The sequence below is a fragment of the Globicephala melas genome, chromosome 10 (assembly GCF_963455315.2).
Source record: "Globicephala melas chromosome 10, mGloMel1.2, whole genome shotgun sequence".
NCBI lineage: Eukaryota > Metazoa > Chordata > Mammalia > Artiodactyla > Delphinidae > Globicephala > Globicephala melas.
In genome coordinates this window covers 59,387,815-59,403,148 of record NC_083323.1, presented here as the reverse complement: position 1 = coordinate 59,403,148, position 15,334 = coordinate 59,387,815, and the positions used below count along the sequence as shown (strand labels likewise).

The 15,334-nt window shown below is 52.5% G+C and overlaps 1 protein-coding gene across 5 annotated transcripts; it reads right to left on the bottom strand.

Annotated features, from left to right (window-relative positions):
* Positions 1–5,753: 5,753 nt before the first annotated feature.
* Positions 5,754–12,120, bottom strand: SMUG1 (single-strand-selective monofunctional uracil-DNA glycosylase 1). 5 transcript variants are annotated; one of them, XM_060305678.1, is made up of 3 exons: positions 12,082–12,120; positions 8,233–10,767; positions 5,754–7,199 (listed from the first exon to the last, which is right to left on the bottom strand). In XM_060305678.1, exons 2-3 carry the CDS (start codon positions 8,518–8,520, stop codon positions 6,672–6,674), a joined length of 816 nt encoding a protein of 271 aa, XP_060161661.1. In that variant the 5' UTR covers positions 8,521–10,767; positions 12,082–12,120; the 3' UTR covers positions 5,754–6,671. The 5 variants fall into 5 exon arrangements, with proteins under 5 accessions (XP_060161661.1, XP_030722638.1, XP_069902515.1 ...); XM_030866778.2 differs by having other exon boundaries at positions 8,233–8,531; positions 12,082–12,115; XM_070046414.1 differs by lacking the exon at positions 12,082–12,120 and adding an exon at positions 11,346–12,072 and having other exon boundaries at positions 8,233–8,531.
* Positions 12,121–15,334: the final 3,214 nt, after the last annotated feature.

The following is a 15,334-nucleotide window of genomic DNA, read 5'->3' as shown; positions in this document are numbered from 1 at the left end:
GTTCTTACGAAGTGACACGACCACACAGGGGGGCAAGATCTTGCTAACTCAGTGACTTTCACAGCCCTTCCTAAAGCTAGGTAAGGAGTAAAACACACGTTCACTCTCACACTCACAGCCACCATCACACCCCAATCGCTCCACTGCGGTGCCTTTCCACGGCTGGAAGGCAAACCCTTTCTTCAAAGACTTGTTCCTCTCCCAGTGCACAGCAGAAGGCATCATCGGATGAGGTTCTGAGAGGCCACTGCATCAGTCATCAAGTTTCCTAAAACCGAACAAAGAAACAAAACTGAGCCAACATCACAACAGGTAGGCTTGAGGACAGACACGGGGAAGGCCTTCCTCAGAAGACAAAGTTTGAGATCCCAAGGGGTGAGACTGGGCTTCTCCCCTATCAACTGCAATAAGAGACCCATTTCTGCAGCCTGGACCAGGAGTCAGCACCATCAAGGTAGATGGAAGGACAAAATGACCTGCTGAGGCATGTCCCCCACACACTCCCAACCAGCCGACAGGGAATTGCTGGCCTGAAATGATCAGGGTCAAGATGCTTCAATTAATGAAAATGGAAATGGCAACCCGGCTTGGCGCAGGCCACCATGGAGGACTGTTCTGGGCTCTCAGCCACCCCCTCTGTGAGCTGGGCATAGAGACTGACATCAGGCTGAGATCCTTGAGGTGGAGTTAGGGGCAGAAGAACAGGCAAGAAGATGTGCAGGAAAATTCTATTGCAGTTGTTTTGTTTGTTTTGTTTTTGACAGAATGAGGGCCAAAACAAGGAGAGAGAAAAGAAAAAGGGAGAGAAAGTTTCCCCCAATACATAATTCAACCTTGACTGGTAAGCTTGGGCTGTGGCCAGGCTGGCATAAGGACCTCTGAAGAAGAAAGCAATTCAGCCTCCCCCAAAGCAATTTATTTCTGTATCACCTGATGGTCATAGCTGGGACGTTTATCCATGTGTCTAAACTCAACGTCTTATGCTCCCACTGAAATTATTTCCTTCTTTGGGGCATTAGGAAAAAATAGAAAACAGCTGGCCTACATCCTCCCAAACAGGAATATTTGGAGAATTGAGACCTAGTCTGGGCCGGGCCACAATCTCTATTCCCTCCCTCCATTCCACTCATCTTCTCTGCCCAGCAATGCCCAGGCTGAGTTTCTGGCCTTTTTTGCTTCAGCACCTGGACACCCCCTGACACAGCTATTGCTGTTTTCCATCCCAGAGGTTCACAGAACAAGAGATCAAAAAGGAAGCCCCATTTCCCATCTCCCATAGAGCCACGCCCAACACCTGGTTCCGGCCAATCCTGGCCCCTGAGCCCCTCCCCGCAACCTTGCAGTTGGGGCTGAGAAATTCTTGGGGCAATCTGACACCATTGGGTGTTCTCCTTTTCCGAACACCCATGCCATGGAGGTGGCAAGATTGAGCAAGTGATGAGAGAAGAACTTTCCAATCACTGCCCTCTCTCAGTGGCACACAGCCTCCTATCCACACTGAGGGCTAATCCCTTCCTCAGTCAGTGTGCCCAGAGCACTGTGTTTAGAACTTGCTCACAGCACGTTTTCTGTTTGATTTATACTATAATTATATGCTTGTATCTCCCAGCACCAGACAGTGAGCAACATGAGGGCAAAGAATCATCTAATTCACCTCTGTCACTCCCTACAGTGTCTAGCGTGGGGAATGGCACATAGCAGACATCAATAAATGTTTGTCAAACTGGGAAAGGAAAGTCAAGGACCACACAGTGGTCAAACTCAAGACTCAATCTTGGGTCTTCCCTGGTGGCTCAGTGGTTGAGAATCCGCCTGCCAGTGCAGGGGACATGGGTTCAATCCCTGGTCTGGGAAGATCCCACATGCCGCCGAGCAACTAAACCCGTGTGCCACAACTACTGAGCCTGCGCTCTAGAGCCCACGAGCCACAACTACTGAAGCCCACACGCCTAGAGCCCGGCTCCGCGACAAGAGAAGCCACCGCAATGAGAAGCCCGTGCACCACAACGAAGAGTAGCCCCCGCTCGCCGCAACTAGAGAAAGCCCGCGTGCAGCAACGAAGACCCAACACAGCCAAAAATAAATAAATAAATAAATTTATTTTTAAAAAGAGACTCAATCTTGCTTTAGGCCATCCTGTTTCAGTAAGAAAAAAAAACAGGAAGAGCCCCTTTCCTCCCCAACACACTCCATCCTGCAGGTCTCAGAAGCACTCCCACCCCAAGCACAGCTTGGTTTCTATCAAGTTGAGTGTGTGTAATTGTGTGCGTGTGTGTGCGCATACATACATGTTGGAGTGGGACCTTGAAGACCCCATCACTTCTCTGAACCGGAATTCGCGTCACCATCACTGGGCAAACACAACAAACTCTGGAGATACTCATGTTACTGGATGGGCACCCTGGGGTAGATCTCCAAACCCAGATGTGGGCACCCAGATGTGCATTCGTCCTGGACACCAACTTTGTGCCAGGTGTGGGGTTACATACGGGGAAGGGAATATGAGGCTCTCTCCTTGCCTTCAGGGCATCCAGGGCAATCCTGTCTTCACCTTGGCTGCATATCCACAGCACAAAGAGAAAAATAGATGCGAGGCTATACTTCAGACCTCCCTAATTAACATCTCTTAAAGTGGAGCTGGGATGCTTGCCTTTTTTAAAACCTCTGCAGGTGAACTGATTCACAGTTCTATCCAACAGAACCTTCCAAGAGGATGGAATGTTCTGCATCTGCATCGTCCAGTCAGTAGCCACTAGCCATGTGTGGTTACTGAGCACTTGAAATACGGCAAGTGACTAGAGTTGAATTTTTTATTTTGCTTAATTTTAATTAAACAGCCACACATGGCTAGTGGCCAACATATCAGACTGCAAAACTCCTGATGATCCCAAATCACTTCAATTTGGCTTTAAAATACTTCTCACAACATTGTGTGTGTGTGTGGCGGGGGTGGGGGGTGTTGCCACGCCGTGCGGCTTGCAGGAGCTTAGTTCCCTGACAAGGGATTGAACCCCGGCCCGGGCAGTGAAAGCACCTGAGTCCTAACCACTGGTCAGCCAGGGAATTCCCTTACAATATTGTTTGGTAGCAGCTGACATCACCATGCCCTTTGGCCCAGGAGAAAACAATGAGCTTCCCCTCCCTAAGGACACTCTCACATGTACTGAAGAAACTGTTCTAAAATGGATTGGGGGGTAGGGGCCAGTCTGGTATTTTAAGGCCTATTAGCCAGCTAAGCCACCACACCAGCCTCCATGCCCAGACTGGAGGAAAGGCATGGAGTACCCATTCGTTAGAGGTTGACATTGGTCAGGGAAGAAAAAGCGGTGACATAATTTTAGGTGCCTGTTATGGACTGATTTGTGACTCCCCCAAACTCCTACTGAAGCCAAGTTAAACGAGGTCATAAGGGTGGGTGGCACCTTAATGCAATATGACTGGTGTCCTTCTAAGAAGAGAGATATCAGGCAGGTGCACACAGAGAAAAGGCCATGAAGGGCACAGCGAGAAGGCAGCCACCTGCACACCCAGGAGAGAGGCCTCAGGGGAAATCAAACCTGCTGACATCTACATCTTGGACTTCTAGCCTCCAGCACTGTGAGAAAATAAATTGTTCAAGCCCCCCAGTCTGTGGCATTTTGTTATGGAAGCCCTAGCAGACTAACATGGTGCCCTTGGGAAAAAGCAGGCCCAGGACCCTATTCAGCCTCTCCCTGAAAAGATGCACCCCAAGAATTGAGGGCAACAACCCTCTAGAAGCCAGATCCAGCAGTGACTCTGACACACCTAAGCCTTCAAGTCATCATCTTGGTCACTACTATTCAAGAGCCTCTACGCACTGCCCAACCCTACCTCCACGACCTTGTGATTCTCACCCCAATGCTAGGCTTTCACCCCAACCAACTCTATCCCCCTGAGACATCTTCCCTACACACTAATCCCCTCCCTTCCCATTCCTGACCCCACTGCACCTACACTGCCTCCTGTATGGCTTGCCCCTCCATCCCCCATCTGTTGGGTGTTTTAAGTGCATGTTCTGTGCATCTCACTTCCTTCACTGGACTGCAAATTCTCAAAGATTAGTCTAGCATTCAAGACCTTTCACAAGCTGGCCCCAACTTAGCTCTCCACCTTGTTCTCCCAACTGGGCCAAGTCAACATTAATCTACTCGCCAGCCCTTGAACAATGCTCTTCACTAAGCTCTCCAAAACTTTCCCAGTCTCTAAAGCCATCTGAAATGCCACCTCCTCCAGAAAGCTCTCCCTGACTACCTTGGCTAAATACATAAGAGAACAATGGCTCTTATCTCTGTGCAATTATTCCAGTGCCCAGTTCTAGTGCTCTAACTGGGGCAATAACTACTTAGAAAGAGAGGAAAGGAGTCTAAGGAACATGGGGGTGCAAAGCTGTAATGTAATTCTGATGCCAACCACCCGGAGTTAGCACAGACCCCTCAGGTTTAAGGGCAGAGCCCCCAACAAGACTGCCCTCACTGTAGATGCCAACTTCAAGTTTGGAGGTCCCCAGGCCACCTGCACTGCTGCCTAACTGGCTACAAATTCAAGGGTTCCCACACCCTCCTCAGGCTCGATAACTTGCTAGAATGACACAGAACTTAGGAAAGCACTCCACTTACAATTACAGTTTTATTATAAAGGATACAAATCAGGACCAGCCAAATGAAGAGACACATAATGCAAGATCTGGCAGGCTCCCAGTTTCCACGTCCTTTCTCCCAGAGTCAGGACACATCACCCTCCTGACACATCCATGTGTTCACCAACCAGGAAGCTCACTGAAGCTTCCATGTCCAGAGTCTTTATTAGGGTTTCATTATGCAGGCATAAGTGATTGAAATCATTGACCATGCGGCTGAGCTCAGCCTCAGTCCTGCCTCCTCTCTCTGGAGGGCAGGCTGATATCACCTGGCTTGAAGCCCCAGCCCTCTAATCACAGTTGGTCTTTCGGGAATGGTCAGCCCTCCTGAGTCAAATTTCAGCATAACCTCAAGTGTGGTCTGAGGGTCCCACCATGGATGACAAACTCCCAGCACTTGGGAAATTCTGAGGATCTAGAGGCTCCCTCCCAAGAACCAAGAATGGAGGCCACTCAAATTACTTATTATACAATGGGGGGGACACGTATTAAAAATCTGATTTATTGGGCTTCCCTGGTGGCACAGTGGTTGAGAGTCCGCCTGCCGATGCAGGGGACACGGGTTCGTGCCCCAGTCCGGGAAGATCCCACATGCCGCGGAGCGGCTGGGCCCGTGAGCCACGGCCGCTGAGCCCGTGCGTCCGGAGCCTGTGCTCCGCAACGGGAGAGGACACTACAGTGAGAGGCCCACGTACCGCAAAAATAAATAAATAAATAATCTTATTTGAGAGCTGGAGATGACCTGTCCTAGGAGCTAGAGTCCAACCATGTGTTCCTTATTAAGCTGGTCTCTGCCCCCAACTGAATTCACTCTCCCAGCCCTTACTAAAGGGACAGCCATTCAGCAGACGTAAGAAATGAGTCAGCTGGAGATACCAGGCTCCCATCCACCCATCACAGTGCCCCAAGTAGCAGACAAACCACTGGACAGGGCCCTAACAGAGACCCTACAGCTTTGGCAAGGCAATTAGAGACTGTTCATACCACCCCCCGGTACCCAAGAGAACCCTTTGCAAACAGGAAGAGGTAAGAGATGGGAAAACATAAACCACCACCTTCTACACCTGACATGCAGGAGGGAAAAAGAGCCAACACAAAAGTGTTTAGGAGCTTTTAATGCTTAGACGGAAAAATCACAGGCTGGGTTTGTCATAACTCATTAGTCCATCTCTGGTGGGGCAAGAATCTGCCCATCACTCAGGCTACAGGTGGAGGCCCAGCCCCTACCTCCACCCGGGTCTTTGTGTCAGAGGGGCTTCCTGTGTAGTGCAGTGCAGTGCCTCCCCAACCTGGGGGCAAGAAAGCTAGAAAAGGTGTAAGGAGCACCCACGTGCCAGGCATTACGCAAGGCACTTTTAAGGGTTACCTCAGTTAATCCCCACGCCAGCCCCACGAGGCAGGGACCCCATTTTATAGATGAGGATCCCGAGGCTTGGAGAGGTCAAGCAACTTGTCCAAAGTCATAAAGTTCACAAGTCTCAAAGCTGGGATGGAAATCCAGGTCTTCTGGCCGTTCCCACGCTGCCACACTGAATTGTCTCTCTCTGACGCAGCCTCAGTCTCCCATCAGAAGCTCACTCTCAGCAGCCATGACCCACGCTTTGTCCTGGTCCCTGTGAGGCAAGGGGTGAGCTGAAGGAAGCCATTCTAGGACGGGTGGGGATCCTGGCAGAAGCTTTTCTCTAAAACGGCAAATATGACCTCGGAAGTCACTGTTCAGGTCACTCTCCGCCGAAGAGAGGCTCCAGGGAAACACTGAGGTGGAGCAGTTTGCAGGTGCTGGCTCTCTGTGGAGCTGGGTACCACAGACCAAAGAAGCAACGCTCAAAGGAAGGTGAGGCGGGCAGGAATCGGGAGGGCAAGCAGGAGTAGTGTCCAAACTGCCGCGGCAGGTCCTAGCAACCAGGGAGCCGAGGGGGACCTTTTCGCTCCAGTCCAGGAGGCACGCGGCCATCTGCTTGCCCCGAAGGACCCAGGGGACCTTGAACACATCCTGTGCAGGCCGCAGGGGCGCTCACTTCGTTAACAGCGGCAGCAGCCCCAGCTCGTTCAGTCTCTCCTTGGCCACCACCTCCCAGCCCTTGTTGGCCTGCGGGTTGCGAGGGGACGGGTGCAGGAGCCCCTCCACCTGGACCTCGGGCATCAGGCTGGCCAGAGCTCGCCGCGCCCGCTGCTCAGCCAGGCGGCCCACGCCCACCACCAGCCTCACCCCCAGCAGCTGCACCTGCCGGCACAGGGCCGCATCACAGACCCCAAGGAGCTGTTCTCGCTGCTTGGCCGGCAGCTCGGCGGGGGTGAGGTTGCGGCCGCTGGGAGCCAGGAGGAGCAGAGGACACAGGTTGTGGACGAAACAGTGACGAAAGAAGACCTCGGGCTGTCCACAGAGGTTCCGGAAAAAGCCCCAGAACCGGGCACCACTCACCTCGGACTGAGGGCACTCCAGTCCCAGCACTGGTCGCTTGGGGTGCTCTTGGGGAGGGGTCTGCACAGGCCCCCCAATGCCCAACCAGTCCCGGACTACACTCACTTCCCCAAAGGGCACCTGTGGGGAAGGAGAGACACACCAGGGCTTCAGACTGGAGAACTGACGCCTGGGCTCTGAACCAACCAGCCCCTCTCCACCCTCCAAGAGGATCTAGCTGCACCCCACTCACCCCCCACTCCAACCACCTTCACCCAAGGGCCTGAGACAAGGATTCTTGGCCCTTGGTTTGAGCCTGTCCCTCTTTCTCCAATTGTTCGTGTGGCTTGCGGTCCAGGAGGATCTATTTGTTTGCCTCTACCCCACGAGCCTTTGGGACCAGGTACAGGAAGCACATGGGGGATATGTGGTCCCACACAGGGCGTGACGGGTAGCAGGGGGGACAGACAGATGGCCCGAGACAGAAAGGCGGCCAGAGCTAGAGGAGGCACAAGGACAGGGCTGACCACTGCTCTCTGGGTGCCCTCTCAGCCCAAGCCTCAAGCTGTCGTTTCCATCGATCATCATGGATCACCTTTCAGCCCCCAGTTGGGATCAATAAAAGCAATTGAGCCTCCTGCCCTGAAGCCTCTTCCCCTCCCCCACCTGCCGAGCACCCGCACAGAGGGGCAGTCACTCATCTGGAGGTCTGCAAGGGAAGCAGGCAGGCCCTGGAGTCTGCTCTGTTCCGAAGCTCTCCTCAAGCTGAGAAGCAGAACCCGGGTTGCCGGAAAGTCCTGCATCTCTTTCCTACCCACCCCGGTCAACCCGTCTCCCCACGGACCCCATAAGTCCTGGTCCCTCTCCTGAACTCAAGCACGCTCTAGGGAGAGGGGAGATCCGGCAGGGTAAGGAAAGGATGGGGCTGGCGGAAGGAAGGGCTCTCAGAGGCAATTAGTGGACAGCTCACAGGGGAAGCGGAACTACCATTAATGTGCTTGGTTAACTAGGGGCAGCGAGGCCGGGAGAGTGTCTGAGACCACAGGAGCCAGTGTGTGGGGCGGGGGGGCCCACACACGTCCACAGCCGCGCACAGGCTCCCCACAGCCCGCGCAGCCAAGCATCCACCCTGAAGCCTCCCCCTCCACCCAACAGAGGAAGCCGACCTCTTTACCCCAGTCTGGGCCATGCCAAAGGGTCCTGGGTTCATGCCCAAGAAGAGCACTTGCTTGGGCCCCTGGCAGTAGCGGGTCACGTAGCTGCGATGCGGCTCCCACGCATACTCCACAGGATTGTAGATGACGCCCACGGGCTCAGAAAACTGCAGCTGCTTCAGCTCAGCATTAAGCCGGAGCTCCTCCTCCAAGAAGCCCTCAGCCGAGCTTCGAGGGGAGGGCTGGGGCTCCACCAGAGCACCCCCCTCACAGAGGGGCCCTGGCGGGAAAGCCTGGGGCACAGCCATGACACTGTCACCTGGAAAAGAGATGGACAGAGGCCCCAACAGCCCCAGTCATAGCGTGGGAGGGATCCAGGCTGGCCAGGGCCCCTACTACCACTTCCTGGGCTCAGAAGAGACTGTCGGGCTTCCCTGGTGGCGCAGTGGTTGAGAGTCCGCCTGCCGATGCAGGGGACACGGGTTCGTGCCCCAGTATGGGAAGATCCCACGTGCCGCGGAGCGGCTGGGCCCGTGAGCCATGGCCGCTGAGCCTGCGCGTCTGGAGCCTGTGCTCCACAATGGGAGAGGCCACAGCAGTGAGAGGCCCGCGTACCGCAAAAAAAAGTAAAAAAAGAAGAGACTGTCAGTCACCCCCAGCCTCCAGGCAAGCTCTCGCTCATCTCAGCTCCTGGTAATGAAGGGCCCTTCCTCTTCTGGATTCAAGTATCCTCCCTCTTTATATATTACCTGGTGAGCACAACCCATAACCACCAACCATCCCCCACTCCAAACCTCCTTTCCATCAGGCACAGGTTTTGAGTCACTGGTTCCTAGGCCACGCCTAGGTTTTCAATAAATATTTACATGGCAAACTTGCAGCACCTAAAACAAGCCCAGCCAGGAGGGACTGTGTCCTGGAAACCAATGTGCTAAAGGGTGGGATGCAGGTGCACAGCCACAGCCCAGAGACTAATTACAGAGCGGATTACAGTAGCTTCCAGGTGGTGAGCAACTGCTCCGTGCCAGGTACCCCTCACTGATGTGCACGACAACCCCACGAGGTGGGTATTACGGTTCCCACGTTACAGGGGAGAGAACTGAGGCTTAGCAAGATCAAGCAACGTGCCCAGGGTCACGTACTTGGCAAATAACGAAGCTGGGATTTGAACCCAAACCATCTGACTCAAGGCTGTGCGCATCACCACCCACACCCATCTCGCTTTAGACGGTTCCATCGGCCACCCTAATTCTACAACCCCGCAACCACAGCCCAGCTTCTTGCCCACGTTCAAGAATCCTCAGTGGTGAGTGAGACGATTACCAGACTCACACTAGACTCCTACAAGCTAGGTAACCCTGGCCAGAGCCTCAGGTCTCCTCACCCAAATACTAAGAAAAACAATATCCACCTAACAATATTGATATAAGAAATGGAATGAGATATTGTGTGTAAAGGGCGGCCCGGGGGAGGTAAAGGGGGAAGGGAAGAGGATGAGGAAGAGGGAAGGGGGGAAGCAGGAAGAGGGAGCACCCCAGCGAGCTCTGTAACCCACAGAGGCCATTCCTTCCAATCTTCCTTCTAATCACTCCCATGCAAACCCAGTGGTCCAAACTGACCTTTCCATTCACACTTTCAAAACGCCCTTCCTACCTCAGCTCCCCAAACCTTGCACATGCTATTTCTACAAACCCAATTTTTCACAGACTCCTTGAGTGAAGCAGGACTGTGAGTCCCTTACCCCTCCACACATCCAAATCATACATCCCCTTCCAGATGCAGTTCCAACTATCCCTTTGGTAAAGCCGTCCCTCTTCAGGATGCTGCACCATTTGCTGTACCTTCCCAGCCTCGCCCAACCCAAGTACGGCTGGCGTGAGGCCTGGGAATCTGTATTTTAAACAGGCTTCTTCAAGTGATGCTGATTGTTGGTGACGGCTGAGAACCACTGCACGTCACCATGGTTAGCTGCTTCTTCATGAATTCACACCTGGCCTCTCAGACTAGACTTGAGGCAGATCAGAGAGGAGACCCTGTTTAATTTTTCTCCATAGCTCCAAGGTCCTAGCTTTTATTAGGCAGTCAACAAACACCTGCTCAGCTGTATCCATACCATCTTTTTTCAATCCTGTTTAAAACTACCTTCTGGGAGTTCCTGGTGGCCTAGTGGTTAGGATTCCGGGCTTTCATTGCCATGGACCAGGTTCAATCCCTGATTGGGGAACTGAGATCCTGCAAGCTGTGCAACACGGCCAAAATAAATTTAAAAATAAATAAAACTACCTTCTACCCAGGAGCCTTTCCTGATGGACTCCTCTCCACTTCTACATCCTGAGTCCACTCAAGGCTCAGCTGCCTGCTTTGCCCTCTGCTTGCTTCTGAGGGCTTGCCAGGCTCTGGCATGTTTCCATCACATCTGGGCCTCCCACAGGGCAGGGACCATGGTTCTTCTCCCTCTCAACCCCTTGCCCAGGTCAAGAGTAACCTCTTCCCCGAGATGGGACCTCAAGGTCGACACAACAGCTTGATCCATCAACCTGTTCTCTGACCCTAGCCTAGAGAAAGTGGGAGAGAGAGAGAGAAAAAATCTTAAATCAACTATACCCCAATACAAAATAAAAATTTAAAAAAAAATCAGGGCCAAACTTAGGAAATCCTTCCCTGGACTGATCTCAGAAGTCTTTAACTGATCTGTCTGGGTGGCTACCCACGGCCAATTGAACTCAAATAAAAGCTGAGAAGGGAGCTGCGGAGAACTCAATAGTCTCAGGGGCCCTTGATTTGCATCTCCCCACACAGTGCCAACATTAGTAGGTTGGCTGCTCCAAGTCTGGAACCTCTCTCAGGCCTTAAGTTGAGCCTACCTTTGATCTTTAGGGACCCATGCTGAAGACAGCAAGGCTGGGGGTACACAAAACAGTGACAAGGTCTTATTTTCAGTGTTCCAGAATTTCAAAGCCTGACCGGATGGCAAGAGCTGCAGGCTATGTGTCAACTGACTCAAATTCTAGTCCTGGTTTTATCTCTAGGGTTCTCTTAAGTCATTTACCTCTCTTCTCTATGAAATAATTCCATCCAACCTACCACCAGCTGTTAACTCATTTATACTTTTCAATATTTATGAGTTTCTTACATGAGAGGCACTGTGATAGTCTCCTGGTGGGGAAGAAGTCCAAAATGAATAAAATGTAAGCCAGGTTCATAAATGACTGTGACAAGACAGATAAACAATTGTTATACACTGTGATTCCAGCTTTAATGTCCTGAACAAAACACCATGAAAGCCCACCAAAGGAGAAACTTGGATGTCCTATCGAAAGTCACCCAGGGCCACAGACTTAAGAAAGGCAGATACTTTCTAAATGACAGTGCCATATTACATTAAGTGCGAAGGAAATGGAGGGTGACCCACCGATACGTCTGGCCACCCAGGCTCTCTGACACTAAACACAGCAAGTGCAGAAGGAATCCAAGACACTATCCACTCCCCTGTCCCTTGGGGGCACTCCAGGAATCCACAGGGACAATCAACAAATCCTTAAACCAATAATGATAACAATAATAATAATGGAGCATGGACCCCGAAACAACATTTCAGCTCTCCTCCTAGTTCCGAGGGGGCTGACGGCTAAGCTCCACAAGAAATCTCGACCTCCGCCCGCGGGCTCCGCCCGACGGGAAAGCCTCGTCTCCGCAGGCCTTCCGGGCGGCTCCATGGGCTCGGCTCTCCCTGCGCCGGGCGAGCCCCTGACGGAGCGAGGGGCCCCGAAACACAGACACCCCGACTCCCCGCCTGCCACCCACGGGGAGCCCGTGGAGCTCCCAGCCCGCCCCCAAAGCCCCAAGTTCCCAGACTCCCACTTCCCTACCTGGTCCAGCGCCCCATCCGGTTTCCGGTTCCTTTCCCCCGCCCCTGGGCGCGGAGGGCTGTGGGAATTGTAGTCTATTTTGTTTAGGGAAGGCGATTGGCGTAGCTACGGCCACTTCCGCCGGAAATACTAAAATTCCCGGAAGGTGTGCTAAATTAGCCCTAAGTGACGCTGGGGATTGTAGTTTATTCTTTACAGCGGGGCTAAATTCTGCAGACTTGAGAAGTGAGAAGCCAAGCTCTGTAAGGATCTTGGAGATCCTTTCTAGCCGTAAAGGGCATCACCTTTCCAAAAGTTCATCCACAGCACTTTTCCCAAAGGAATTGTCAATCAAGGAGCTTCAACTATCCGCAGTCTCTCAACTCACCTGAGGGTATTAACAATGGCTACAGACCATTTCTAGCCCTCCTTCTGCCCCAGGTATAAGAGACCTCTCCTTTGCAGCTCTCCAAGGACTGTATATAGAACAACCACGGAGGCACTTCTGGCATCTCTAACAACTCCTTAGTAATGACTTTGAGACTCTTGCATCCCCCATTACTGTCCAAACCCCTGTCTCCATGGCTTTACCATTTCAGTTCTCTCCCTACTCTCCTCTGCTGTCTACCCAGCTCTATGACCTCCCATCCTTCCCAATCCTCCCCCTCGAATACTCTGTCCAGCACACCTTCCTAGACCAATATCATGGCCTCATCTAACAGTTCATTCCCTCCCACCTCCCCAACCCAATACTAATATCCAAAGCTGTCCCACTCCTAGCTTTGTTCTTGTCCTGTCTCTGGATCTGTTTCTGTGTCTTGACTATAATATTTTCATTAGACTGTAAACACCATAAGGCCTGTTATCTTGTAGATTCCTCCCATCCCCCTGCCCTGAATACTCCAGTACAGCCATGACTGAGACCAGGGAAAGCAGTCTCCCTGCAGGTGGAGACCAATGAATCCCAGAACAGGAAGAGGTGAGAGAACAAGGATGCTACCCCCTTCCCTAGCCTCCCCTGCTCTCCTACCAGCAGACAAAAACTTAAAGGATGCAGGAGGAGCTTCAGGGAACTGTGAGCAGTGAGCCTCTGAACCACAGGTGAGAAACCACCCCTACCCTGGCAAGACTTCGGAAACTGAATTAATCATCCACCTCAACAAATTCCATTATTTCCTGAGCTTTCATTTGTGCTAGATTCTCTCCCTCTCTGTGTCTTTGACTCTCTCTGCCTATGTAAATGTATCTCTATCGCTAGTCTCTCGTATAGCTGTGTATCTGTGTGTCTGTCTCTCCCTCTGTGTACATCTACCTCCCTATCTCTGCTTTTTTCTCTGGAATGAGTGAAATAAGAATATCCTGGGGACTTCCCTCGTGGCGCAGCGGTTAAGAATCTGCCTGCCAATGCAGGGGACACAGGTTCGATCCCTGGTCTGGGAAGATCCCACATGCCACGGAGGAGCCAAGCCCATGCGCCACAACAACTGAAGCCTGCGCTCTGGAGCCTGCACGCCGCAACTCCTGAGCCCGTGTGCTGCAACTACTGAAGCCCGCGCGCCTAGAGCCCGTGCTCTGCAACAAGAGAAGTCACCGCAATGAGAAGCCCGTGCACTGCAACGAAGAGTAGCCCCCCGCTCGCTCGCGCAACTAGAGAAAGCACGCGCGCAGCAATGAAGACCCAACGCAGAAAAAAAATAAAAGAATATCCTGAACTAGCCAGGTCCCTGCTCAGGCTCCTCTATCTCCATAGATCTATGCATTTGTGTGTTTCTAAACAAAAATTAGGAGGGAAGGGGAACCACACCGGTGGTGTTATCTCATTGCTTAGGAATTCTAGGAGGGAATTCCCTAGTGGTCCAATGGTTAGGACTTGGCGCTTTCACTGCTGTGGTCCCAGGTTCAATCCCTGGTCAGGGAACTAAGTTCCCTCAAGCTGCGTGGTGCAGCCAAAAAAAAAAAAAAAATTCTAGGAGCCTCACCAACCCTTTGACAACCCTCCCGCCACCCCAGCCTTTGTCCCTTGCTGCCAAGCACTATCAGGTTATCATCATGGCAGCCCCTCCACACTCCAAGTCTGTTTACAGGACAGTAATGAGTGAAGTGAGTGACAGGCAAGCAGAGATCCCCAGGACCCCCACCCCCAATTCCCACTTCCTGGAAGTGTTGGATACATGTTTCTGTCCCTGTAAGACAGGGACCCCAGAGATAGGGAGTCCCAACATGGGAGAAACTGAATCTTGGGCAACCCCCAGTGAGTGGCTGTAGCTGATCTCGTAGGGGCCTGGGGGCCTTCTCTGCCTCTAGTCCATGCTACTCCTCCCCGCTTGGTGAGTCCCTCTCAGGGAAGATGGAGGTGACCTGGACAGAGCCTAGAGAGTTGGGTCACTCCCTAGGGGCCAGCCAGGTCTGCGGCAGCGCCCTCAGCTGCCCACCAGCCTGCTTCTGGGGCTGGAGCCCAGGCGGGAAGGGGTTAACCTGCTGGCTTGTTTTCCTTTGGTTTCCTTGGGCTGCCTGGGCTGTATTGGGCCACGAGCGCCATCTATCGGCCTCTGGAGGTCCTAGCCCAGACTCCCAGATCACTTGGGCTTCTAGGCTGATGTTTAGCCCTTCCCCTGCCTCCAGGCTCCTAGGGGAGGGAAGGGGAGCTGTCTAGCACAGGGCTCCAGTGCAGAAAATAGATATGTGGATTGGAGAAGGTGAAGGCCATGTTTCCCACTCCCCAAGTAACAGGTATCACCCTGTTGGCTCCTGCCACCTTTGGGAACCCCAAAGGGCTTCAGGTGTTTGTCTGTCAGTGTAGCCGTGTCCCTCTGCTCCACCACAGTGGGCGCTGTCTCACTTGTCCTCTCTCAGTCAGCCCAATAAACATTCAAAGAGCATTGGAGAGGAGAGGCGATGTAGCAGAGGCCTTTAGAGTGTGATCTCTGGACTCTGACCACCTGCCTTTGAATCCCAGCTCTGCCATTTACTAGTGGTGACCTGAGGCAAGTTATTTAACTTCTCTGTGCCTCAGTTAACTCAACTGTAAAATGGGATAATCATTGTAATCCAAGTCTTCTTTTGTGATAATTAAGTGACTTAATTACATAAGGTGCTTAGTACAGGGGGTGGCCCAGGATTGGTGCTCCATAAAGGTTAATTGTGTTGCTCTTATGGCCATGTGCCAGGGTCTCAGGCAGACGCTAGTCTGAGGACCCCAGATCCAGGCCATAGAGCCACATCAGACACACAAGCATGAGGACAAGACCGGGCAACTCGTCCCTGGAGATTTCCA

Excerpts from the sequence above, each read along its gene's own strand:
- SMUG1 (XM_070046414.1), bottom strand. The coding sequence starts at position 11,415 with ATGAACCTGGCTTACATTTTATTCATTTTGGACTTCTTCCCCACCAGG. Across the intron at positions 8,532-11,345 it reads ACTATCACAGTGCCTCTCAT|GTGACAGTGTCATGGCTGTG; the intron begins GTAAGAAACTCA and ends TCTCTTTTCCAG. Across the intron at positions 7,200-8,232 it reads TTGGCATGGCCCAGACTGGG|GTGCCCTTTGGGGAAGTGAG; the intron begins GTAAAGAGGTCG and ends CCTTCCCCACAG.